The following is a 27033-nucleotide window of genomic DNA, read 5'->3' as shown; positions in this document are numbered from 1 at the left end:
GTATAGTGGCTCGCAGTGATGCAGTTTCCAATAATTTACACCTCTGAATTAGCATTAGTGTACACTGCATCAGGATGCATGGTGTTTAGACTGTAAGTTCATAGCAGGTGGAAGTCTTTCAACATTGACTGAAAAAAAAACAATATTCCCTTGCAGGTTTTAGAGGTGGTTAAAGCAGCTTTTTTGTTGTCAGAATTCATAGCAAGTGATCTCATGAAACGGATAGGCGAATTTACTGATCTCCCAGAGAAATCGGACGAACTCGACAGACCCTAATGTTTAGGCGTTTTACGTCTTTGTAAATGTGCGCTAGTAATTGTTTATTCACTGCACAACAACAAAAATTGTTCGAAATAACTTATCGACTTTCTGTGAAATTTGATGGTAATCAGGGATGGATTCTCCTAATTTTTTTTCGGTGAACGTGATAAAAAAGCTCCTGGCTTCAAACCTGCTTTTTGTTTTGTCAGATTTTAGAATGTTTGCGTCCCAGGACCAGTATTCACCTTTATTTGTTACCACTATAGTGTCGCTTGAAAAGCTTGTCTGTTGTAAAAAGAACCAGAATCCAAAATGTGTTAACATTCTCTGCAAAGATATTTATAGGCTTCACCATTTTGACTCGCCGGCTTTCTCTTGGAAGATAATGAAAGAAGCTTTTGAAATAGTTTGCTACAATGATGCAGATAAAGAGCTCTTTGTGAGAGAAACTTCAATATTTGTCTTAAAATCGTTCGGGAACATGGTTATCAACACCAACAACCTTTCCCGCAGACTACTAAAATGAATAAAAATCAGTTTCGAATCAGTGTAGAATTCGGATTGAGTATTCCTTTTTATCATACGGAGGGGGATCATTTTTTCGTAATAGAGGGATAGCAGAAATTAACGGTTCCCACACTGTTTCATGTCTCTTGTGGTTATGCTATGGCCATGAATGATGTAATTATTGATAGACTTGTATCAGCCTGCTACAAAAATAGTTGAGCTCTGTGATGGTAAAGACAAATCTCATTGAAAACTGCAAGATAGAAGGTGGGCCAGCTGCATTCAACGTGATTTTGACTTCATCAAGGACGCCTAATTGGTTTGCAAATGCGAAGCTTATGGTTGGTCATGTTATTGAAGAGCAGAGGAGCGAAGTATGGCTTCCGTTTGGAAAGAGTGTTTTTTCTGTAATTTCCTATTGGAGTGCTCGGGAGTCGGGGTTTATTCACAAAATGCCGAGAAAACTCCGAAGAGAATGATTGTTATCGGTGAAAACAGTTGTCTCTTTCCTGTGGAATTTGTCACCTACCTTTAACCATTTTGCTCTTTAAATTGCCGTGTTTCCTAATTGAGGAACAGCAATCATGACGCCTACTAAGCACCCCAACTTATCTTAATTGCGTTAAGGGATACTGGACCAATGAGAGAGGACTTTTGAGTTTACTGCTAAGTGGTGTTGGTACAGAACTTATTGTCCTCACAATTAGAGGTTGATTACCAACTACTTGATTTTCGCCCAGTACAAAACATGATTTAGAATTACGGCAAATAAATCCCTTGCCTAGGCTTTTGCATTTGATAAATTATGAAATGTTTGCAGCTGTTTTTTACTAATAGTTCTTTGGAATTTTCTTGGACTTGATCTAGCTATGTTTATTTTCATACTTTCTTCATTTCCTTCCTTTTGTCAAGTTCGCTATCAACGTTTTTTGAAAATTTTTGTTGCTTTTCGAACTTTCCTCGACTCAGGGGCCCAGTAAAGGTTTATTTATAATTTTCTTCATAGTTTTTAGCGGGGATAGTATGGCTGTCAACTTTTTAACATCAATAATGCTGGCAATTTCCTGATAAAATATTCAATTTTTTCAAACGTTTTGAGAGTTGTTTCCATTTTTCGAGTTTACCGATCTTTATGGGCCTGTGAAGCGTTTTTAGTTTTGAAGTTGAGTTTGTGGATAAATTCTGGAGACAATTCAATGGTTCTGTAGGTATTAATAAGACGACTTTTTGCAACATTTCTGTAAAGTTTGCAATTGTTTTCAAACTTTTTTTATTTTTGTTCTTTTTCAGAGCTTTGAGCCTTTTTAGGTGTTGCAGATAGTTTATTGGAGCGATTGAAAAGACAAAGGGTTTTGCAAGCAATAATGTTGCAAAATTTAGATGCCTTTAAAAAGTTTGCATTTTTCAATTATTTTTCTATCTTAGTGGCCAATAGGCCCTCTTCAGCGCTTGTGCTTGATCTAATATGTTTATTCAAGTGGATCAATTTTCGCCTTCTGGGTAAACATTTCAAGAGTTTTAGCACTCTTTTTTTGTGGCTTTGTTCAATTGATCTAAAAGTTAAATACAATAGTTCTTAAGGTTTCATTCAGTTCTTTTGATTGTATTTCAGGACTTGCCCTGCTATGCTTTTTAAAGATATTTTCACACATTTTTCAATTACTCATCTTTTGAAGCCAGATAAACAGGTAAATCTCGGCGACCATTGAGTTACACTAGAGGCTCTAAGCAGGTGTTAGTAGCTTTTAAGGTGCTTAATGAATTTATTGGGAACGTCCAAAATCAGTGTGATAAGGTCAGTTTTTGCTCTTTTGAGCACTGAGTGACGCTGTTTTTCGTTGTTTTGTCAATTTTCATGAATTTGTTTGTTAATATGTTTTTTTTAAAGATCGATCTTAGATTATTTGGCTAATATGCTATGCGAAATGTCTTTTTATGATAATATATTAGGTTTCTTTTTGTTATTCAAACAAACGTTAGCACTGAAGTCAAAGCCCTTTTGCTCAGTTTTCCAATTGTTTGAATGTTCTCGTTATTTTTCCTTTAAAAATTTCAAGGCTTGAAAATGGTTTAATGAAGTTTTTTTAACAACACAGAATTGTTTTTCAAGATCTGAGTATCACTAATTCTTGCAACTTTTAAATAAATTTTCCTAATTTTTTCAAGTTTTTGATTTTTTTCAATCTTTTTTCAGACTTGATTTACTTTTATTGACCAAGGGAAATTTTTTCAGAATGGATTGGTGAATAATTCTTCAATGCATAATTTTTGAGGAATTTAACAAATTTCGACAACAGTTTTCAAATTCTGTTTGATTACTCCCAAATCATGTAAAAAAATTGTTTGCTTCGCCTTCGTTATCTAATTCTTCAATTAGTAGTCAATTGGGGAGCTTTCAAGTTTGTCATTCAAATCTTTGGATTGTAATTCTGGTTTTGTCCGGCTATCTTTTGGGTTTTAGAAGTCTTGAATATTGAAAGCAAGTTTTCTGTTTTTTTTCTTGATCAGATTTGACTAATTAACCAAAGTAACCAGAACCAAATGGCTTTTGATTGAAGATTATGCGAGGCCATATATTTTCCGATTCATTAAATTTAAATTTTGTGAAGAGTCAATTCAATTACTTTTCTCTCTCATAGTTGACCTGGAATCGTTTTGTTTGAACCAAAATAAACGTAACTTGTAATTACTATATGGCCTATTTTTTCTCAACAATCTGAGGTCATTTTTCATAGGAAATCAATTTTCTTAAATTTGAGGTAGCTTTCATCGAAGCACGAGTGATCAAAATTAAACTATACTTTTTGATTCAAATTAAAGTGATCTTTTTTGTATGTTTTTGCCGTGTCAAATCCTTTTTTGATTTTCCTTCGTTTAATTGAAAACTGGTCATGGCTGCCATAATTTGCTAAACAATTTTGATTTGTTCAGGCAGATTTGGCAGTAATTTGAAATATCGTTGAATAGACCTTCTGCTGTGGATTGCAATCTTTTCTCAGCTAGATTATGACCCTCCACAATTGATAATTTTTACTTCTTAACTATGGTATCTGTAAATTAGTTTCACTTTTCATCAGGCTATGCGAACTATTATAGGAGCAGTAACGGATACTGTTCTGTTTATATGTGATAATAAAAAATGTTAGCGATTTTGGGGGGGGGGGACTGTTCTGGCTCCTCTTATTATGAGAAAGAGCTAGTTTTCAGCCTTAGACACGTTTTATCCGTCCTCCGACTTTTCATCAAAGAAAACCGTATTATTTTTCCAATTTTTCGTCGTGCTTTAAGCTGGCGGCTATCGATACCCCCTTCCGCTCGTATTTTGGGAGAAATTCTACTTGGGTGTATGTTTATGTTTGTTTGTTTTCAGTTCTATGGAGTGGAGAACTATCGTGTCCTCAGTGGCGCAAATATCACTATCAGCACCCCACTGCAGTCTGGAAATAAAGGTAGAGATATATGCCCTTCATCGAAATTCATGAGGACTTTGTACGATTAATTGCATTTGTTTGTCTCTCATTTTTAACATTTTTTCATGAAGCATATAAGTCAGCAACGTTTAACAATACTTTTTTTTCCTGAAATGAAGTTATCTGATTTTGTAGCTTTGTCGTGTCAATTCCGTTTTTATGTGAAATTCGATATTTTTCGCAGTTAGTTACAATTTTTTCTCATTTCTTCACATTTTTTTCATCTGAGCCATATTTTCTCTCAAATTATGATCGATAGTTTTTGCGCTTAATTGCATTTTTCCGCATTTCTTTGCATTTTTGATAATCATCTAAACTATAGTTTCTCTCAAATTGTTGTAGCCAACTGGATATCAACCGATTGAAACCAATACTTAATTATTCAGAAATGATTTCAAAAATTAATTCGTGATGTTCACACTTTTGTCAGCAGCAAGTTCTGGAAGCCTTGCAATGGTTGTTTTAAAACGCAATTTATGAAAAAGGTTCTCTTTAGTTATAGTTATGCATGTTTTGTTTAGCGAAATTGAACTTGGCTGAGTGGCCAATTTTTCACTTTACAAGCCAATTAGATGTGAAGTAAATTTTATGTTTTCAGATTTTACTAGTCCCTGCCAGCCTCTCAATGGCTATTAATTAGGCGCTCTCCTTTTTATTGTTGGTTGATTGTCTTAATAAATTTGCTGGAGCGTACTTAGAGTTGTTTTTTTTACAATTCAAAGAATTTGAATTCTATTGGGGCGCCGTCATTTTTAGATCTGTTCACAATTTTTCATGATTTTTTAAGTCAAACTGAAGTGATCATATTGGTCACACCGAAAAATGAGGTGGAGCAAAAAAAGTACTTTTGTGGCATGAATTTTTTTTTCTCTCTAATTATATTGTAGAGTAATAAAACTATGTTTTCACAAAAACTGGATATCTCTTTTGTTTTTTGTTCTCAAGCAGCATTTCAATTTTGTTGTTTAATGTTTTTTTCATTTTTTTGATCAGAATTTTTGAATAGTTTTCTAATCCATATATCGTCCGTTCGCTGTCTACTTTTTACAATTCAAAGAATTTGAACTGTATTGGGGCGCTGTCTTTCTTAAAGATCTGTTCACACATTTTCATGATTTTTGGTCAAATTGGAGTAGTGATTATGGTCACGCCGAAACAGGAAATGGAGCGAAAAAGCGAGTGATTTTGCGGAGTTGAATTTTTTCGCTCTAATTTTAAAGTAGAGTGAGAAAACGGTGTTTGAACAAACTTCGCTTTCTCGCTGGTGGTTTTTTGTTCACATGCGGCAATTTCATTTTGGTTGTTACTAATTTTTTTAATTTCTTGGACCGGATTTAATAAATGGTCTTTTCGATCCATTCATAGTTCATTGTAGGCCTAGTTTTTTGTTAGAATCAATTTTACATTTCTCGCTAGTTGTTTTTTTGTTTTTCTTAGCGGCATTTTGACATTTAATTTCTGTTTTTTTTTGTTTTTTGATCTGATTTGTTTAGAAATGGTTTTCCCAATTCACTCATAGTCCGTCCTAGATCTAGTTTTTTGTTTAGTCAGTTAAAATTCTTTGAATTGTTCTTCAGGACTTGTCCTGCTATGTTTTTTGTTTAGTCAATGAACATTTCTTTATTTGTTCAGCACTTCTCCTGCTTTGTTTTCAAATTCCCTTTACTTTTCGTTCACGTTTTTTTCTTTTTACATAAATAACGACCACCTTCACGTTTGACTCTTGACTTAACCTTTTCGCTGTTTCAACTGAATGATTTTTAAAATCTTTCACTCACTGTATAACGCAATCTAAAGGTTTCGTTCAAGGATAAAGGAACAAAACAAAAGAAACTGAATGACCAGATAAAGCCCAGTCAATAAACCAAAGTGCATTAGGTTATCAATGTTCGTTGGAACGTTTGCTAGCTGGTATCATTAATAATGTTGATAGCCTACTTCTTAGAAGCTGAATTAAGTATAATTTTAGAATCTAACTCAACCTGCAAACCAAATTAGAACTCTTTTGAGACTTAGAAATGAATGCTGTCAGTTTTCATCTATTCTGTTTCAATTGCTCTCAAACGAAATTTGTAGTAAATATATTATTCCTGTCGTCTTTTCATCGCAAAGTTTTGTTAAGCTTTGACTTTTTTTGCATTAAACGGGATAAACAGGTAGCGCCCGGAGGTCATTAAGTGCACTTAGGGGCCTACGGCTTGCTAGTCTCAAAGTATACGATTCACCAAACCCCTTAAGGAGACAAAAATTCATGGTGTGAAGGGTTTGACCCCCTCACTTCACCGAAATTCTAAAACCGAATTTCGAGCACAAAGGCTAGGTCATCCTTCATCAAAAATGTTTTCCGACCCATCCCAAAGTTTGGTTGTGCCCAAGAGTATCGAAAAAGATTGTAATAGTGTTTGTTTTTCAGCTGTTGTGGTGCCAATAGCTGACAGTGACGGCCAGTCGTACAGAATAGCCCTGCCTCCATCTAAACCCAAAGTTAACACCCCTGGCTTTGTCTGGAAAGTCCAAGACACGGTTGAGGTCACCTTTGCCTTCACTGTCGTCGGTGAGTGATATTGAGAGTCTTTAACATTTTTCTCGATTCACTATTCGAGTTAATTCGTTTGCAACCAAAAGACTAGTGTGCATAGTCTCTCGCTGAATTTTGCTGTATAAATAGCGGGAAAAATATCAACTATTACCAGGAATTCCACCATGAGTGGCATTTTGCTGTGTATGGCGACGTCCTGACACAGTTATCAGGATAAGCTGATTTTGTCAAATTGGTCGGGAAAAACTTTTTCATCACATTGCTGCTTTTTTCTCCTAATTTGGACGGAAATTCAACCTTTTTGGCGGGAACAACAGTGAATTGCGTGAATCGGTTCATTAAATTGCTCATGAGCAGTTTTTGAGTTTTTATATTATGGTTGATGAGCTAGCGCTTCCGTTAATTAAATTCTGACTATGGTCGTTGTATTTTCTTGTGCGGAGATACAAAAGTGGTATTCTTGGAAAGCCGTTGAAAAAGCAAATCGATTGTTTTTGAGACAATTTGAATTTTTAGTTTCTTTAGAAAAATAAAGGTTTCAAGTTCTAGAGAAAGTTTTCGCTTTTTCACTTGTACGATAGTAATTTGGCTACCGTTTTAATTAGATGCCTGAATTATTCCAATGGATATCGTGAATCAGTTTTAAAAAAAACATTTAAAATAAGAGAAACATCTAAAGCTAAAATGATTTCCTAAAGATTTTTGGGCTTTCCCCGACCACAGTGGCCACCACTTACCATTAGATCATTAGAGAGCAATTCGTCCGACGCCATCAATTTTGTTTAATCAATGTGATGAGTCCGTGGATGTGTGGCATGGATCACGACTCAAACATATAAAAGATAGAAGATAGCAGATAGATGAAAGATCGCAGCTCCAATTTCCATTTACACAGCGCATGAGATTAGTCATAAAGCAATTGCTTGAGATTGTTAAATCCTTTCTGATCCAGGTTGGAAAACATGCTGCCTCACTTTCTGCGAAGGGTGCACTACTGACTTGGGATTCTTGCAATCCTTCTATGACGACGATCAATCAACTAGCGGGGTGAGAAAAAAAATGATTGTTCGACAAACCATTTGGTAAAATTTATTAATAGCCACCGTCAGCCTCTCCAAAGACTTTTATTTAGGCCCTCTCCTTTTTTTTACAATTCAAAGAGGGAGTGGAGCAAAAAACGAGCAGTTTTGCAGCGTGATAATTTTTTTACTCTAATTTTAACGTATAGTGAGAAAACGATGTTTGAACAAAAATTCGCTTTCTCGCTGATCGTTTTTTGTTCACATGTGTCTATTTCACTTTGATTTTTACTGTTTTTCAATTCTTTAGATTGTATTTTTTTCTAAATGGTTTTCCCAATGCATTTAGGGTTCATTCTAGGCCTAGTTTTTTGTTTGAACCATATTTCTTTTTATTGCTAGTGGTTTTTTCCCATGCGTCATTTTGATTTTGATTTTGTTTTTTTTTAGTTTTTTATCTGATTTTTGAGAAATCGTTTTCCCCAATTCACTGATAGTCCGTTCGAGGTCTAGTTGTTTGTTCAGTCAATGAAAAGTTTTTGAATTATACGTCAGGACTTGTCCTGCTTTGCTTTTTAATTCGCTTTACGTTTTGATCTTTTTTTTTCGTTTTACTCAAGTCACGATTTTCACGTTTGGCTTCACTCACTGTTTCAACTGAATGGATTTTAAATTCTTTCACGCATTCAAATACGCAATGTGGTGAATACTAACAGAGTCAAAAGATGAAAATCAAAAGATTGACGAAAGAGATGATGGAAAGAGAAGCTTATCAGCTTTCAGTTTAGAAGCTGAGTTAAGTATGGTGTTAGAATCTAACTGAAACTGCGTACCAAATTAGAACACTTTTTAACACTGAAAGAAAAACAAAATGTGGTCAATCTGGTCTGTTTTTTTGTTTTTCTGTTTCAAGCCCGATGTGCATCAAGCTCGTCAATGGCGGCCATTTTCCGGTAATCTGCGGGCTATGTTTAAATTTGTTGACGAAGGCGATAAAAATGCATTATATCATAGAGACCTGACCAATCCTGAACAATATGTGTTTTTTAATGATTTGCTCATAATGATTATCTCTGTAATATTATCCATAAATTGGTAATTTGGCATTTATTTGTTGTATCTATTCTGACCCTATGGCCCAGTATTTTGTATGCCCCCCCAATTGCAATTATGTGTTGCTATGTAAAACGTTACTATGTTAAAAATAGCAGGTGCTCCTGGGGGCGTAAAATTTGCATGCCTACTAAGCTGCTGGTGCCAATACAAGAGATCCTTTCTTTAAGTTGGTCATATACGCGAAAACTTGATTGCTTTAAAATATAGAAAAAAGCTGCCTCAAAAAATTCACCGGTTGTCTTTGTGTTGCGGTGCAACATTAATTGAATCACTTGCTTAGAATTGCTTTATTATAACGCTTTATGCTTAAGAATCTCAAGCTCGAAAAGACCAAGTGAAATTGATAATATCGTTTGAAATTATGAATATTTGGTTTCAGCACGTGGTTAATTATCATTGTTTTCCTCATCTTGCTCGGATTGCATTGAAGGTCATTGTATCAAAATCTATTGTAAATCGTAACATACCGGCCTCCTTGAACTGGTTCAACTTTATTAATATATCATTGAAACTGGCTTTCTGGTTAAGTGGTCAATTGCTGTAAATAGGTTTTCTCAGCAACCCATTACAAGTTTGTTGATACTTTCTTTAATTCAATCAGTTCTTGTTTGTCAATTTTGTACAGTTGTAATTTACATTTCCTTGATGTCATTCCTCGTCTGCATCCTCTGCTGTTCATTCTTCATCTGTGTCATTTTCTTTGTCAGATCCTAATGACGGCATGTCAATATCCTCTTTCAATAACAAGACAAGCTTGTTGACTGGTCGTATAAATAGTCCAGATGATGTCTTCAGTTCAACAACTCGAACTATTTTATCATTTCCATCAAAGACCTTTGTTATTCGTCCCATTGGCCACAGAGTGGGTGGTGTGTTCTCTTCCTTGATTATTACTACATCATTGATGTCAATATTTGGTTGTCCCGTTTGCCATTTTTTCCGTTGTTGTAAATTTGACAAATATTCTGTTGACCACTTCTTCCAAAAGTCTCTGATAAGATTGTCCATCCTCTTCTTCTGTCGTGTCAATGAAATTGTTTCTTTTCCTGTTGTTTTTGGTTCAGGCAATGCTGTGATTGGTCGTCCTATCAAAAAGTGTCCTGGCGTAAGTGCTAAGGCATCATTGGGATCATTTGAAACGGACGTAATAGGCCTTGAATTTAAGATTGCTTCAATTTGTGTCAACAGTGTTGTGAAGTCTTTAAAAAACAATTTTGTTCTTCCAATGCTGCGGTACATGTGGCGTTTCAAAGATTTGACAGCGGCCTCCCATAGTCCTCCAAAATTTGGTGTTCTCGGCGGTATAGTAAGCCAAGTAATATTGTTCTCCTTGCCGAACGTTGATATCAAATCTTCAAACTCGTGCGTAGCTAAGGCTTGTCGAAACTCCAACTCTCCCTTGGTCCCAATGGAAGTTGTTGAGTTGTCGCTGTATATTTCATCAGGAATACCTCGACGAGACACAAATCTTTTAATGGCTGCAAGACAGTCGTCCTTGGTCAGAGACATAACTGGCTCTATGTGAACTGCCTTCGTACTGAAGCAAATGAAAATTGCAACGTATGTTTTCAAAAGCGTTCGAGTTCCATTTTTCGTGTAGAACGGTCCACAATAGTCGAGTCCGCACTGACTGAACGCAAAGGACGGCACTACTCGCTCTCGAGGTAGATCTCCCATCTGAGGCTGTAACAATTTGGCATCAAAACGGATACATGGCTTGCATCTGTATAAGACACCTTTCACTACAGAAAGCCCTCCAGGTATCCAAATATTTCGTCGAAGCGTGTATAACGTCAGTTGAGGTCCTCCGTGAAGATTTTTCTCGTGTGCTTCTCGAATAAGCATTTCAGTGATTGGCGATTTTCTTGGAATAAGAACTGGAAATTTTTGGTCTATTGTGTAGGGTGAATTGGCTAGGCGTCCTCCAACTCGAATCACCTTATTTTCTTCATCAAAAAATGGTGAAAGGCTGTTGAGACTGCTGCTTCTAGGAAATTTTCGTCTTCTGTGTCTCCCTTTAGTGGCTGCTGCATAGGCGTTAACGAAACATTTTATTTCTCTGGTGTCATCTTTGTTGAATTGATGTACAGTTTCGCTAGAATTGTCTGTATTCCCGGTAGATACGATGTACAGTTGATCCCCAGGGCCCCCGGCCCAACCTATACCATGTCTGACATCATCCCTTGAGACCCCGACAGCTTCTACGCTGTCAAGACATCCTGGGCCCCCGGCCCTCCCTATACCTAAGGAATTGGTAATAGAAACTGAGCTGGCATTTTCACCTGCGTCCCCGGCGCTGACAAGACTACCTGGGCCCCCGGCCCTACCTATACCTAAGGAATTGGTAGTAGAAACATTATCATCTGCGCCCCCGGCGCTGAAAAGATTACCAGGGCCCCCGGCCCTACCTGTACCTAGTGAACTTGTAGAAAAAGAGCTCGAACTTTCATCTGCGCTCCCAGCGCTGACAACAGTAAGACTACCTGGGCCCCCGGCCCTACCTATAACCTCAGGAGTACCGGCTGAACTTGAGCTCCAATTTTCGTCCGCGCCCTTGGCGCTGACAAGACATCCCGGGCCTCCGGTCCTACCTAAGTGTTGAGGACCATTGGTAACTAAAGAGATCCCCGTGCCCTTGCCAATCCTGGTGTTGATGAAAGCACCTGGGCCCCCGGCCCTACCTGTACCACCTAACCCCTCTGGTCCAGTGGATTTGATACGTTGCTGAACGTATTGTTTTGTCGCATCTCTGCTGCTGTTGTTTGCATCTTCAGTGGGCTGATTCATGATGATCTTGTATTCATGAAGAAATTTTCGCTGTATGAAGCTGTACAGATGATGTCGTCCTTCGTATAAATCTTTCCCTTGTAAAGAGACTGAATTATAAGTCCAGATCATTGGTTGAGACATAGACTCATTACTATCAGTCCTTTCGTTTGGCGTTGAAGAGCATGCTTTTATGCTGTTCGACATTTTTGTTGTCCGTTGTTTTGCTTTTGAAGATTGAATTCTTCTCCTGATACTGCAGATGAACTTTTGGACATAGGTAAATATCCTTGTAACTTTATGTATTGACGAATGCCGATTTATCATCAAAAAAATTGCGTTATCTTCTTTTGATGAAATCATTGTCACGTTTTCAGATTGCACCTTTACTTCTTTTTTGGTCTCTTCTCCTGTAGGTGACAAAATGTCTAGTGAAAGCCAGGCGTTTTCAGGTTGCCGCAACCACTCTGGTCCATCCCACCAAAGCTTATGGTTCATCAAATCAGCTGCTGCTAATCCTCTGGAAGCACAATCCGCTGGATTATCTTCTGTTGGAACATATTTCCAACTACTGGCTGGAATAATTTCTTGTATTTTCGCTACTCGGTTGGCGACAAATGTTTTCCATTTCCTCGGATAATCTTGTAGCCAGGCAATTGTAACTGTAGAATCTGACCACGCAAAAACCTTCGGAGTTGGAAACCGTTCATCGCTAATAGCATTTGTCTTTGCCTCAACAAGCTTAGCTCCTAGCAGAGCAGCACAAAGTTCCAACCTTGGCACACAAACTGATTTAATTGGTGCAACTCTCGTCTTTGCTGTAAGCATTTTTGTTTCAATGAAATTGTCTGTCTCCTGTCTGATGAAAACGACAGCAGCATAAGCTGTAGTAGAAGCGTCGCAAAAGACGTGCAACTGCAAATCTGATTTCGTGGCTGGCTTGAGAACCTTCCGTTGAAGACTAATTTTTTCAAGATCCTTCAGTTGTGCTCGAAGTTGCAGGTACTGCTGTAGAATTGGGTCCGATAAAAGTTGATCCCAGCTAAGTTTGTCCATCCACAACAGTTGAACAAAGGATTTATGTTGAATAGTCGTTGGTGATAGCCATCCCAGTGGGTCAAATAAACGTGAAACTTCTGAGAGGATTTGCCGTTTTGTAAATGGAGTTCCCTTGTCAAGTTGTACTGTGAAACCAAATTTATCAGGATTTGGATTCCACCTTATCCCAAGCGTCTTAATGGCATAGTCTTCGCTTTCAATTATCTTCTTGTCTTCCGTTTCTCTGAAAGTGGCAGCTAGTCTTGATACAAGTTTTGAGTCGCTAGATACCCATTTCCGTATATCAAAACCTGCTGAAGCAAGAAGCGTAATAATGGCGTCCTGAAGCTTCTCTGCGGCTTCTGAATCTTCGCATCCTGTAAGTAGGTCATCCACATACATATCAGTTGTTAGTGGAAAACGAAGTTTAGTGTTTGTTGTTTCTTCGGCAAGAACTTGTAGTGGTCGAATTGAATGAAAAGACGAAGACGCAATGCCGTATGTTACCCGAGTCATACGATAAGTTTCAATCGCCTCTGAATTTGGATCTTTCCACAATAATCGGTGATAATCTTTTTCTTCCTTGTCCAATTCCACTTGCCTATACATTTTTGCAATATCAGCAGAAAGTGCTACTTGGTGTAGTCGAAATCGAACAAGAATGCTGAAAAGGTCTTTCTGAATTTTTGGTCCGACCATGAGTCTGTCGTTGAGAGATACTCCTGTTGTTGTCTTTGCGGATCCGTCAAAAACGACCCTCAGCTTGGTGGTAGTGCTTGACTGATGTTGGAACTTTCTCCATGTGTCCGAGATGAAAAAACTCTCCAATGAATTCTGCGTATCTCTTATAAAGGTCGGGTTGTCTTTCCAATCTGAATAGAAGACAGCGGAGTCGTTTTTTGGCTTGTTGAAGTGAATCTCCCAATGCTTTTGTCTCTTTCTTGAAGGGAAGTTTCACTATGAAGCGACCTTCAGGGCTTCTTTTAGTTGTTTCCTTGAAGTGATCATCGCAGCGTTTTTCTTCGGCTGTCCAAAGCTGCGCTGCTGGAACTTCTTCTATTTCCCAAAAACGCTGCAAATTTTCTGGCTCTGAAGAAACAAAGAAAGTCTGCAGATCGTTTGTATAGGTTTTGTCTGTCTGTTCCCTTCCAATAACGACCCAACCGAACATTGATAGCCTATATGTTATTCCAGAGTTAGGCTCTTTTAGTCGATTGTTACCAATCATTATATCTTCATAATGAGATGCTCCGATCAAGAGGTCAATTGATGACGGCTTGTTGAAGTCTGGGTCAGCAAGCTCCAACTCCTTTACTGTTTCCCATTGGCTGGTGTCAATGAACCGTGATGGCAGATTATCAGTCATTTTTGTCAAAACTGACGCACTAATATTGACAGTGGACGATCTGTTCCTTGATGAGATAAGAAGGTCCACGCGACCTTTGTTGTCTTGAACCGTCCCACCTAGTCCAAAAACTTTTGTGTTGCTGCTTTTCTTCATCAAGTGTAACCTTTGTACTGCTGATTCAGTTATAAGGTTGTTTTGTGAAGCTGAGTCTAAAAGTGCCCTAAGTAGAATTGTCTCGCCGTGAACATTAACGGCAACAATTGCGGTTTGAAGAAAGACTTCTTCTGAAGTTCGTTGAGTCATAGCTCCTGTGAACTTGTTTTCATCCTTAGCTTTTGCAACTGCTGTTGTTGTTATAGCGTTGTTCTTCTGTTTGTCATTTGCTTGAGTGCTGGTTGTTCCGCTAGTTGTTTGCTGATTGGTGTTTTTGTTGTGAAAGTTTTCACGATGAAGAAGAGTATAATGTTTTCTACCACATTGCTTGCATTTCGATCCATCACAATCTTCTGATCTGTGTCCCGGTCACAGACAATTGAAACAGAGTTTTCTAACCTTTATCAGCTCTGCACGTTCCCTCACTGAAAGTTTCTTGAACTTTCCGCATTTGAAAATTTTGTGCGTTTCTTCACAACATTCGCATTGTTGCTCGAAAGTCGCCAAATGTGTGTGCAAATGTAGAATTGGGTCCAATAAAAGTTGATCCCAGCTAAGTTTGTCCATCCACAACAGTTGAACAAAGGATTTATGTTGAATAGTCGTTGGTGATAGCCATCCCAGTGGGTCAAATAAACGTGAAACTTCTGAGAGGATTTGCCGTTTTGTAAATGGAGTTCCCTTGTCAAGTTGTACTGTGAAACCAAATTTATCAGGATTTGGATTCCACCTTATCCCAAGCGTCTTAATGGCATAGTCTTCGCTTTCAATTATCTTCTTGTCTTCCGTTTCTCTGAAAGTGGCAGCTAGTCTTGATACAAGTTTTGAGTCGCTAGATACCCATTTCCGTATATCAAAACCTGCTGAAGCAAGAAGCGTAATAATGGCGTCCTGAAGCTTCTCTGCGGCTTCTGAATCTTCGCATCCTGTAAGTAGGTCATCCACATACATATCAGTTGTTAGTGGAAAACGAAGTTTAGTGTTTGTTGTTTCTTCGGCAAGAACTTGTAGTGGTCGAATTGAATGAAAAGACGAAGACGCAATGCCGTATGTTACCCGAGTCATACGATAAGTTTCAATCGCCTCTGAATTTGGATCTTTCCACAATAATCGGTGATAATCTTTGTCTTCCTTGTCCAATTCCACTTGCCTATACATTTTTGCAATATCAGCAGAAAGTGCTACTTGGTGTAGTCGAAATCGAACAAGAATGCTGAAAAGGTCTTTCTGAATTTTTGGTCCGACCATGAGTCTGTCGTTGAGAGATACTCCTGTTGTTGTCTTTGCGGATCCGTCAAAAACGACCCTCAGCTTGGTGGTAGTGCTTGACTGATGTTGGAACTTTCTCCATGTGTCCGAGATGAAAAAACTCTCCAATGAATTCTGCGTATCTCTTATAAAGGTCGGGTTGTCTTTCCAATCTGAATAGAAGACAGCGGAGTCGTTTTTTGGCTTGTTGAAGTGAATCTCCCAATGCTTTTGTCTCTTTCTTGAAGGGAAGTTTCACTATGAAGCGACCTTCAGGGCTTCTTTTAGTTGTTTCCTTGAAGTGATCATCGCAGCGTTTTTCTTCGGCTGTCCAAAGCTGCGCTGCTGGAACTTCTTCTATTTCCCAAAAACGCTGCAAATTTTCTGGCTCTGAAGAAACAAAGAAAGTCTGCAGATCGTTTGTATAGGTTTTGTCTGTCTGTTCCCTTCCAATAACGACCCAACCGAACATTGATAGCCTATATGTTATTCCAGAGTTAGGCTCTTTTAGTCGATTGTTACCAATCATTATATCTTCATAATGAGATGCTCCGATCAAGAGGTCAATTGATGACGGCTTGTTGAAGTCTGGGTCAGCAAGCTCCAACTCCTTTACTGTTTCCCATTGGCTGGTGTCAATGAACCGTGATGGCAGATTATCAGTCATTTTTGTCAAAACTGACGCACTAATATTGACAGTGGACGATCTGTTCCTTGATGAGATAAGAAGGTCCACGCGACCTTTGTTGTCTTGAACCGTCCCACCTAGTCCAAAAACTTTTGTGTTGCTGCTTTTCTTCATCAAGTGTAACCTTTGTACTGCTGATTCAGTTATAAGGTTGTTTTGTGAAGCTGAGTCTAAAAGTGCCCTAAGTAGAATTGTCTCGCCGTGAACATTAACGGCAACAATTGCGGTTTGAAGAAAGACTTCTTCTGAAGTTCGTTGAGTCATAGCTCCTGTGAACTTGTTTTCATCCTTAGCTTTTGCAACTGCTGTTGTTGTTATAGCGTTGTTCTTCTGTTTGTCATTTGCTTGAGTGCTGGTTGTTCCGCTAGTTGTTTGCTGATTGGTGTTTTTGTTGTGAAAGTTTTCACGATGAAGAAGAGTATAATGTTTTCTACCACATTGCTTGCATTTCGATCCATCACAATCTTCTGATCTGTGTCCCGGTCACAGACAATTGAAACAGAGTTTTCTAACCTTTATCAGCTCTGCACGTTCCCTCACTGAAAGTTTCTTGAACTTTCCGCATTTGAAAATTTTGTGCGTTTCTTCACAACATTCGCATTGTTGCTCGAAAGTCGCCAAATGTGTGTGCAAATGTCGTTGGTTCCCGTTCATTTGAGTTTTTGTTGCTCCTACTCCATTTGGCGCTGTTGCCTCGAGTGCTTGTGCGCGTTCTTCTAAGAAAAGTCTGAGCTCTGTATACCTTTGAGGTTCCTTGCCTTTTGAAGACAGCTCCCATTGTTTTCTTGTCTCTGTAGGCAGCTTCTCACTGATCAAGTAAACAAAAAAGATGTCTTGACTATTGACTGGTTCTCCCAAATTCTGAAAGGCAAGTCGATGTTCGTCCATTGCTTCAATTAAATTTCTTAAGTCTCTGGCATTATCGGTTGTCAGTGATCGATACGAAACAATTGAATGCAGGTGTGTGCGAATGATGATCCTCTTGTTCTCGTATCTGTTTATCAGAGTATTCATAGCAATGTCGAAATTGTGATCGGTAACTGGTATCGAGGCAAGCAGTTTGGCGGCATCACCTTTTACAGATGCTTTCAGATACTGCAACTTCTGACTTCCTTGAAGAGAACTGTTGTCGATGACTGCTCCTTTGAACAAATCAAAGAACGAAGTCCATTCCATATAATTACCCGAAAAAACTGGCAGATTGAGTTTTGGTAACTTGATGGTGGCTGAGCTCCTCATAGCATCGGAGAGCGTTGAAGTAGATGGTGTTGAAGTATCTGCTGCTGTTGAAGGTCCCTCAAAACGTTTCGTGAAGCGTTTGATTGCATCAATGTTCTGTGTCAACTTGTCATCAACTTCCTCGGACTCCAGAATATCATTGTCCAGTGCTTCCGCCTCCGTCAAGTTCTGTTGAAGTTCTTGGTTCAAAGTTACCAGAAAATTCTGCTTTCGGGTGAGAAGTGTCGCTACCTGATTTAGCCTGTTGATGTCTGCTTCTGAAATGGTGTCTAGATCTTTTGACATGATATTTTCAGCCTCATTGTTAAACCTTGTAGCAACGCTGCGGTGTGATCCCCGCGACTGTTTCTGCATTTCAAGATTGGACATTTTGACTTGCTGTTGCCTTTGAGGGCGTTTTTTTTCGTGTCTTTGATGCTGGTCTTTATTCGTATTAGTTTCGTTTGTCTTTTTGTGGATTTTGCTGTGCTGAAAGCTAAAAACACACTAAAAGAACGCAAAAGATGGGAAATCGGGTTTCACTTAATTCCCCCTTTCAAAAAATGCGGCCAATTTTTGCGCGCGAACTTGGCAGAGTGTTCATATCACACTCATGGCTCAATTAGTTCAGATTATGTTTGTTTTGGTGTCTGGTTTTTGTATGGTATCTAAGTAGCCCTGCTCCACAATCTGAACTTTTATTATATCTGGATGGAATTGGTTATAAAAACTCGAGGCTAAACTATTAAGCGAACTAAATATGCGCAGGAAGTGCATGGAAAGGCAATATTGCATAATATCAATGCTTTGATTTTTATTTCAAAATATTTTAAGAATATTTAACCTTTTGGTTATAATTTTAATTTTTTTTTAATAGGGAGAGGACCCTGACCAGGCATTGGAGGATGGATACATGAGATGTAGCAACCAATCAGATTTCGACAACCCGTGGTGGCAAGCGAAAGCGTAAGATCTAATTAGCCTCTGTTTCAGTGGTTTTTGAGAGTTGATTATCAACTGTACACTGAGCGCTTTGAAACATTTCCATGCTTTGCGATTGAAATAGAGCTCTTATATACTACTGCGTTTTAAGGTTTTCGATTTAACTTTTATTCATATCCTTGAGTTTTTGTTTCGCAATTAGCAACAACCTATAGCGTGTTTGAGCCGGATGTTTCTCAGCAGCCTTACTTATATGAAATATTTTACAACCTTCACAATGTTCCTTGGAAGCACAAGGCGAGATTGAGGCTTGTTTCATAATTTTTTATTCTCTTGAAAAGTAAGTATTTATATTCCATAATTCCTCCTTAGCTCTTTTCGTCAGTACCTTCGGTGTTCGAGTCAATTGAAGATAATTCGCCTCAAATATATAAACTTAAAAATCAATTGGTGCTGGCTCTTGCTTATGAGTTTTCCACTGCGAGTTCAATTTCATTAAGAGCAACATATAATTCAACCAACTATTGAGATGAAACGGAGGGGGATGACATGGACTGGTGCATAGGAAGTGCTCCAACCTACTGAATAACCATTTTTTTTAATTCAGGGGGACACGGTTAAAAAACGTCCAAAAGAAGACGGCATGGAAACTTTTTTACCAATGTTCTGTTATATTTTCGTTGTGTCTTTGTAATTCATACATTAAGGAACGTTCTCTCTGAAAAGTTTGATTTCATAACACATCGATTGAAAATTCAAGCGTTAACTTATGTAAACTTAAAAAACCTAACTGCCGTCATATCGATCAGATCAACAATTTTTTACTATTGTTCGGAATATGTAAAGTAAAACATCTACTTATAATCATCGTAGTTATTCTCTAAAAATGTGGTGACATTGAAAGAAACCCAGGTCCATTAAATTTGGATAAAATAACAACAATTGAAAAGTACAATGGTGGGTTTGGGAGAAAATCGGAGTTTCCCAAGTTTTGGTATATGAATTGTAGAAGCCTCAATAATAAACATTAGAAACTGTCTCGTTTTTTGAAAAATCTTAATGAAACTTCATTCCTAGTTGTTACCGAAACATGGATAATTGAAAAAACTGAGATTACCGAGTTTTATCTGTGCAATAGTCATCACTTCGTTCACCAACCAAGATCATCATTAACTAATGTACAGAGAGGCGGAGGGGTAGGTATTTGGGCTCCCAATCAGTTTACAATAAAAATAAGAAATGACTTCACAACCGTTATAAGTTTCTTTGAGTCAATGTGGATTGAAATTGGTAATCCTTTAACACAAAAACTGCTCATTAATGTAGCATATTGCCCCAATGTAAATCTTTCTAACTTTTTTCTGGATGAAATGACTGTAGAAATCTCAAATGTGTACTCGTATACAGATAATCTAAATTTATTCGGAGATTACAATATAAACTTGTTAGGTGTAAAAGGTAGACAGTCACTTATTTTTTTCACAGCAAACGATGGGCTATGTTACATTAATGAAACGGAGGCAACATGGACAAATAGTGAAAAATATTCGTTAATTGATCACTGTTTTATCTCGAAGAACCAAATTTTTGAAGCCAATGTTCTAGAGTCGACTCTTGGAGTTGATCACTCCACAATAGTATACCAGTCATCATCAAAGGTAGGCCACAGTGATAAGAAAAGACAGTTTTTGATACGTAATAACAAGAAATATTCAAGATCAAATTTCAATCGTGATATTGCGCTGCAAGATTGGTCGCCTATGTACCAGATGAAAGAGTTTAACGAAAAGTTTTCTAAATTTTTCGTTATTTTTAGAAATATACTGAGTTAACATACACCCTTGAAATTGGTAGAAAGTAGTACCAAAAACAACAAATGCAATGGTTGACAAAGGAATTACGTGGTCTCATAAATGAAAAACACCGTCTCTTTAATGCGTGGAAGAAGAACCCAAAACCAGCGATATATAATATTTACAGATTTTTACGCAATTCAGTCAATAAAAAACTGAAAAAAGCTGCAGATGATTATACAAAGAATTTTGTCCAACAGCTACCAACTTCAAGAGAACAATGGAAGTTCATCAAAAACAGGATCAACTCCAACAGTCAATTAGAAAAAAATTGACATATTAAGGGAAGGTAGTCGTTTTGTTGAGGATAACAGAAAGATTGCCAATATTCTTAATATCTGTTTTGCGAGGCTCGGATTATACAAAAGCAAAGACGTTTCTCCAAATCATTCTTCCCTATCATTTGGGGACCGGAATTTAGCTTCCAACGAGTCACCAGAAAAGAATAGTAAACTGTCTATTGGAACTCATTTACAATTTTTCTTCAATGAATATATAAACAAAAACACTTTTCCTAACATTTTGAAAAAAAGCCCATGTTACACCTGTTTATAGGAAAGAAGACTGACTAGAAACAGAAAACTATCGACCCATATTAGTCACACCAACTCTAGCAAAATTTTTTGAGCGATTACTACTTGCACAACTAACTCACCACCTAACTCGTAATGGTATGATTAACAAGAATCAATTCGGATTTCAATAGCAAAACTCCTGTCTCGATACTATTATTTCATTAACTGAAAAAATAAACCAATGCGTCGACGAAAACGAAATTGTTTTCACACGTTTTTTAGAGTTAGCAAAGGCTTTCAACTCAATATCTATAGATGTTTTTATGAACAGAATAAAAAGGTATGGAATTGGAGAGAATGCAAGAATCTTATTTAACTCCTTCCTTTGTGATAGAAAACAGTGTGTAAAAATGGGATAGCAAAATCAGATTGGGTTGTCATAAATCATGGTGTTCCTCAGGGAACTGTCTTAGGGCCTTTAATTTTTGTTCTTGATGTCAACGACTTCAGTGAAGCTGTATCAACGAAGTCAACGACTTCAGTGGAGCTGTATCAAGCCGTGATGTATTACAGTTTGCCGTTGATACAGCAATTCTATGTCATGCAAAGAATGAAGCAAATTTGCAGCTAATAGTTGAAGATACATTAAACAAGACAGATCAATATGTGAAACAAAACAGGTTAACCTTGAATGAGGAAAAAACGGAGTAAATGGTGTTCAAGAATGAAAAATTGCCCAGCATTGAAACTGTCGATTTCAAGGGACTCCGATTGGAAGCATCTGAAAAATGTAGATATTTAGGTGTAATAATTGATAGGGAACTGACATACCAAAATCAACTAAATAAGTTTATCAGTAAAATGGCTTCAGCAATCAGATCATTATGTTTGGTTCGTTATCAGGTACCGTTAAAAACAAAAATAAATCTTTTTAAATCACTAGTTTTTTCTCATTTAGATTTTAGTGCGATTTTTTTCAAAATTTACCATCCTACTTATTTGACAGAATTAACAAACAGATAAACTGGGGCATAAAAGTTTGCTTTATGAAAACCAAATACGATACTGCCAGAGATCTACTTCTGGAGACTAAAATCTACTGCCAGAGATCTACTTTTGGAGACTAAATCTACTTCTTCCAGGAGAGCTCCAATTAACACGGGTGTCATTAAATTGGTTTCTCAATTTTCTCCAGCCAACAGGAAATCGCTCTAATAAACAATTCAGATTTTTGAGAAAACATGCCAATTATTGCAAACAAACGAACCCATAACCTTTTCTTGGAACAAAAATGTAAGTCAAATGGAGTAATGGTTCAATCGTTCGTAACTTTATTCGAAAATGGAACACACTTCCAATTACAATAAGAAAAGAAACGTCGAAGACCGAATTTAAACAAAAAGTTACAGCGGAAGTGCTTAAACGACACGAAAGAGTTCCAATAGACAGAAGTGTTGCAGGATTCAAACATATTTTTTATTAAACTATTTTAAGAAAACCGAACCTTAGTTTGTTATGAATTAGAAAGTAATAATGTTTGATTAATAAATTTCTAACATGTAACATTAACCAAGTGGTTAGTTTAAATTACATGTTTTAGATTTTTTTTAAAAAATAATTTTCTTCTTCAAAGAAACAAATTTAAAAAATCTCCGTAAGGTTTGATTAATTTCGTAAGATTTTTCGTTGATACTTCCTCCTTCTCTTGCCTTAAATGATACTGATCATCGGAGTTAACTTAACAAAAAAACAGGGTAGCGTAAAGTTCTAAGCTCCTGAATAAATTTGGGCGGTTTAGAACAAACAGATAAAGTGAAGTCCGGAGGAATTAATTTTTGGGACAGAGATTTAGTTTGTTTTAAATTTGGCAAAAGTGCAGTGTGTGCATATGTTGTTCAGCATACATTGTTTTTCCTTAAGCTTCTCTTTTTCAGCATAAAAATTGGAGCAAATTTAAGGAAGTTCAGAAGACTTTGATGTTAATAAACTTTTTGGTTTTTGTCCAATTTTACTGAAAAACAGTTTACAGCTTTTTGCATTTTCTGTCAATCATTCTCCGAATCTTCTCCTCTGACAATCTCTTTAGTTGTTAAAAAACAAAATAAAAGTATAATTTACGGCTTTAAACATTATTTTAAAGAAAACATCGTGATTACATTGGGGTCATTTTAAAAAAATACGCGATAATGCATTTACAGTGAAAAGTTTTAATAACATTTTGTGTTCTATTAGTCCCTCTTCGTTGTGCATCGATTGTATTTTGCCAGTGGTTTCGTTCTATTTCTTTCTGACAGTGAGGTTTCTGGTTTTGAAATCCCCGGTTGTTCTTAAGGACTTATAATGCGGAGTACTGTTACTTCGTCAGGAAAAATTTGTTAACAGATTCGATAACGATCTTTTAATGACCTCACTCCTCTCAGTTTTTTTCTAATCCAAAGAATTTTGATTGTACTGGGACGCTTATTTTTTTAAATGTTTTCACGCATTTTCCGATTTTGATTTCAATGATAACTCAAGTTTGATTAATAACTTTTGTCAAGCTGTAGTAAAATAAGCGAAAAATCAAGCAGCTTTATAGTCTAAGTAGTAAGAGAATCTGCCATATGCTTGTAGGGGGTGGGGGGGGGGGGGGGGGTTCGGACCCCCCCCTACCAGACTTTTTACCACCGAAAAACTGATTTTCTCTTTGTGAAACAAAATTTTTTGGATAAGTTTTGCCAGCCTGTGAGAAGTTTTTGGGTTAAGCAGTCTGGCGAAACTTATCCAAAAAATTTTGTTTCACAAAGAGAAAATCAGTTTTTCGGTGGTAAAAAGTCTTGTAGGGGGTGGGGTACGAACCCCCGCCCCAACAAGCAAATGGCAGATTTCCGCTGTGGCAATGTTTGCTGTATATAGAATAAGGTGTTACCTAAGTTCTAGACTCTTACCAAATGTTTTTGGTGAAAACATAAAAAATCCAATATAAGACACCAGAGGCCAAAAAATTTCAAAATTTGAAAAATTTTTTCGAAAATTTTTCAGTTTTTCAAAGTCCTAAAATGGTCTGAAATGGATTTTGCGCTATGAAAGAGCACTCAAAAGTGATTTTTTGTTGACTTCACTTTTTTCACCTATGCAGTATGGGGCTCGAAACACAAAATTTTCAAATTTTTGAGGAAAAATTTTCAAAATTTTTCAGAGTCCTAAAATTGTATGAAATGGGTTTTGCGCTATAAAAGAGCACTAAAAATGATTTTTTGTTGATTTCACTTTTTTCACCTATGCAGTATAGGGGTTGAAACACAAAATTTCAAATTTTTGAGAAAAAAATTCCAAAATTTTTTGGAGTTCTAAATTGGTATGAAATGGATTTTGCGCTATGAAAGAGCAGTCAAAGGTGTTTTTTTGTTGAGTTCACTTTCCTTCACCTAGGCAGTGTGGGGGTCAACACATATAAAATTTTTGAATTTTTGAGAAAAAAAAATCCAAAATTTTTTATAGTCCTAAAATGGTTTGAAATGGACTTAGCGGTATGAAAGAGCACTAAAAAGTGATTTTTGTGGACCTTTTTTTGTTCAACCAGGTAAGACCGGAACAACTCAGTTTCTGGAATGGTCTGAAAAAAGTCAAAGAGCAGTCAGAAGCTGTTTTTAATGACAATACTACTGCAAATGTGCAGTATGATGTGGAAAGCATGTCTTTATTTTTTTGTAAGCATTTTTAACTATCTATATTTCTATCTAAACAAGTAGGTATGTTTGCATGAATGAGTTCAAAAATGTAATTTTTATATCTGAATGAATAATTGAAAGAAATGGAAGAATGAAAATTCTACGTATAAAATTATGCGTACTCAGATATATATAATAATGAAAGTATAAATGGAAGTTTATATTTGTTTTTAAGTAAATATAATTGTGCTTAAGTTTAATAATATATTTGCATGAGTATGAGCTGGAATGTATGTTTTCGTGTAGATATTGTAATTTTGTGTATATGTCAAGACGTTTATGTTTTTATGTGTGTACTTTTTTCTTTATGTATGTGGTGGAAAGTATGTATATATGTCAGAATGTGTTTGTATTTATGTATTTATATGCATGCAAGTCTGACGAGCGAGGAAGAGAGAAGTCCCTGGAGGAGGGCAAATTAATTGCTTAGAAGAATGTTGTTATTCCTTTCCACGATCCAATAGTTTTTTGTCTTACAAACAGATTTTGACCTTCCGCGTAGTCAAAATTCACGCTTTTGTTCTATAAACATTGGCAAACAAAATTGTACCACCGAAGACGACAACAATTTTTTGATGTTCTGAGCATGCTCTTTTGAAAATTGTTGAATTTTCTACACCTATCTAGCTACTATATTAAAAACTATGAAGATTCTTTACAAAAAAAATTAAATTTATGCTTTTGTCTTTTAATCCTTGGCAAGAAAATGAAAAAAAAAGTTGAAACACAGTAGACAAAAACAGTTTTTTGATGTTCTGAGTATGCTTTTTTGAAAACAGAAATTTCTCCACACTTATTCAGCTACCCTTTTAGGATTGAGCAAGATTGTTTTCAGGAAAAATATATTTGAGATAAATTGTTGAGAGATAAACAATAAATTGAGCTAAGTAAAAAGAATAAATTCTGTAAAAAACCGAAAAAGTTGGTGGAAAAACTATGATATGCAGTAGCAGGTGAATTTTTTTAGTTAAATAAAGTAGATTGATAGGAATTCATCAAGAGCTTGAACCAGACAAAAGTGTAATGATGTACAAGAAGAGTAGTTTGCACTGGAACTGTAAAAAATAGCTAATTTTTCAAAAGTTTATTAGCCACTTGATCAATTAAGCAAGAAGGAATACAACCTCTGTATCTGTGGGGCTTGCTAGAAACAACTTCAACAGTGTATAAGCCTTTTTGCGTATTGGGAATAACACTAATGGATAATGCGTGTTGGGACTTAAATCTTAAACAAAGGCGAATAGCTTCTTCAGTAAATGGTTCCAACATACTCAAAATACTCAACTATTGAACACTGGAAGAAAAATACCAGAGCACCTCAAGCCAGCAAAAATCAAATGAGTTCATTATTGTTCTTTCTTGGATCAAATTTACTGTGCATTCCGTAACCCAGTGTATATATTTTGGATGACTTATCGTTCGGTTAACGTTTTAAAATATCAAAACCGTAACGATGTCTGATAGAGCATCGGAAAGAGGTACATCCAATGGAGTTTGAAAAGAGCAGAGTCTATATAACCTATAATTGGGCTAAGAAGCGTGGCGAACATTTCGGTATTGAACACAACACTACTGCTACCTGCTACTGTTACTACCTAATACTACAACCTGCAACTACCATCTACAATTAGTCACTACTACTACTACCTGCTAGTACTACCTACAACTACTACTAGATACTATCACTCACTACTATAACTACTTATACCTACCACTACAACCTACTTTTTGACCCTCCAATATTACTTGTTTTACTAACTATCTACAACAATGTTTTTGTTTTTCTAAAAAACGAAAACGATTCATTTCTCTAGACATTTGCTTAACATAAACAACAGAAACTGTTATCTACGTTAAGGTAACGTAGCCTGACTGAAGCAGACCGACAGACTTTATCCACCAATATTTTCAAAAAATCATCATGTGTTTGAAAGATTTTCAAAGATATGAAAAACTCTTAAAGGCATTGTTACATACATTAACTCAGCATTTTTCAACTTAAAGTTAATTTTCTGAATTAACAATTAAAAAATCCATAGTATGATATATGAGGTGATATTTAATTAATAGAAAAGAATGTAGGGTATTTACTGTTTAGCGAACAAGTCTAATTTATTGAACTTCAAAAAAGTTTTATTGCATGTTTTTTTGAAGCGTAACTTTTTTGTGTACTTTTGTTACTTATGACGGATCAGTCAAAAGTTTTTTGTTCAAAAGCTGAGTTTTTTCGTTTAATCAGTGTGTAACGTCTGATTCCATATGCAATTAATTGAAAGATATGAAAATGAAACTTTTTTAACTTTCTTATTTAAAGGATTGTATAGCGTAAACATTGAGTGCTTCACAATGGCACTGCATTATGTCTATTTAAAATATCAACATCATAGACATATGTTTGTTTCAAAAAAAATCTATAGAGTGTACCTAAATGGAGTCCAATACTTTACAACGTACCTTCATTATCCAAAAAACTGAGGTTTCACTGTATATAGTTGTTTTCATATATTTATTCAGAGTCATTTGTTATTTCAATTGTCAGATTTTACACAACTTCTTCTGAATACTTAGGTTTCAACTTTTTGCATAGACTAAAAACTGCTGGGACTGCTTGACAAAAACAATGTTTTAGTTAAGTTTCTCAT

General features: G+C 36.5%; 1 protein-coding gene across 1 annotated transcript in view; it reads left to right on the top strand.

Moving 5' to 3' along the window:
* The window catches only part of LOC142341475 (uncharacterized), a 243615-nt gene that overhangs the window by 75385 nt on the left and 141197 nt on the right, over positions 1–27033 (top strand). The window contains exons 20-23 of the mRNA XM_075392436.1: positions 4139–4217; positions 6652–6792; positions 7730–7824; positions 18249–18337. Of these exons, the coding sequence (XP_075248551.1) occupies positions 4139–4217; positions 6652–6792; positions 7730–7824; positions 18249–18337 (404 nt within the window). The remainder of the gene's footprint in view (positions 1–4138; positions 4218–6651; positions 6793–7729; positions 7825–18248; positions 18338–27033) is intronic.

Source organism: Convolutriloba macropyga, chromosome 6 (assembly GCF_964194025.1).
Source record: "Convolutriloba macropyga chromosome 6, txConMacr16.3, whole genome shotgun sequence".
In the NCBI taxonomy this organism is placed as follows: Eukaryota; Metazoa; Xenacoelomorpha; order Acoela; family Convolutidae; genus Convolutriloba; species Convolutriloba macropyga.
This window is presented reverse-complemented; position numbering and strand designations above follow the sequence as displayed.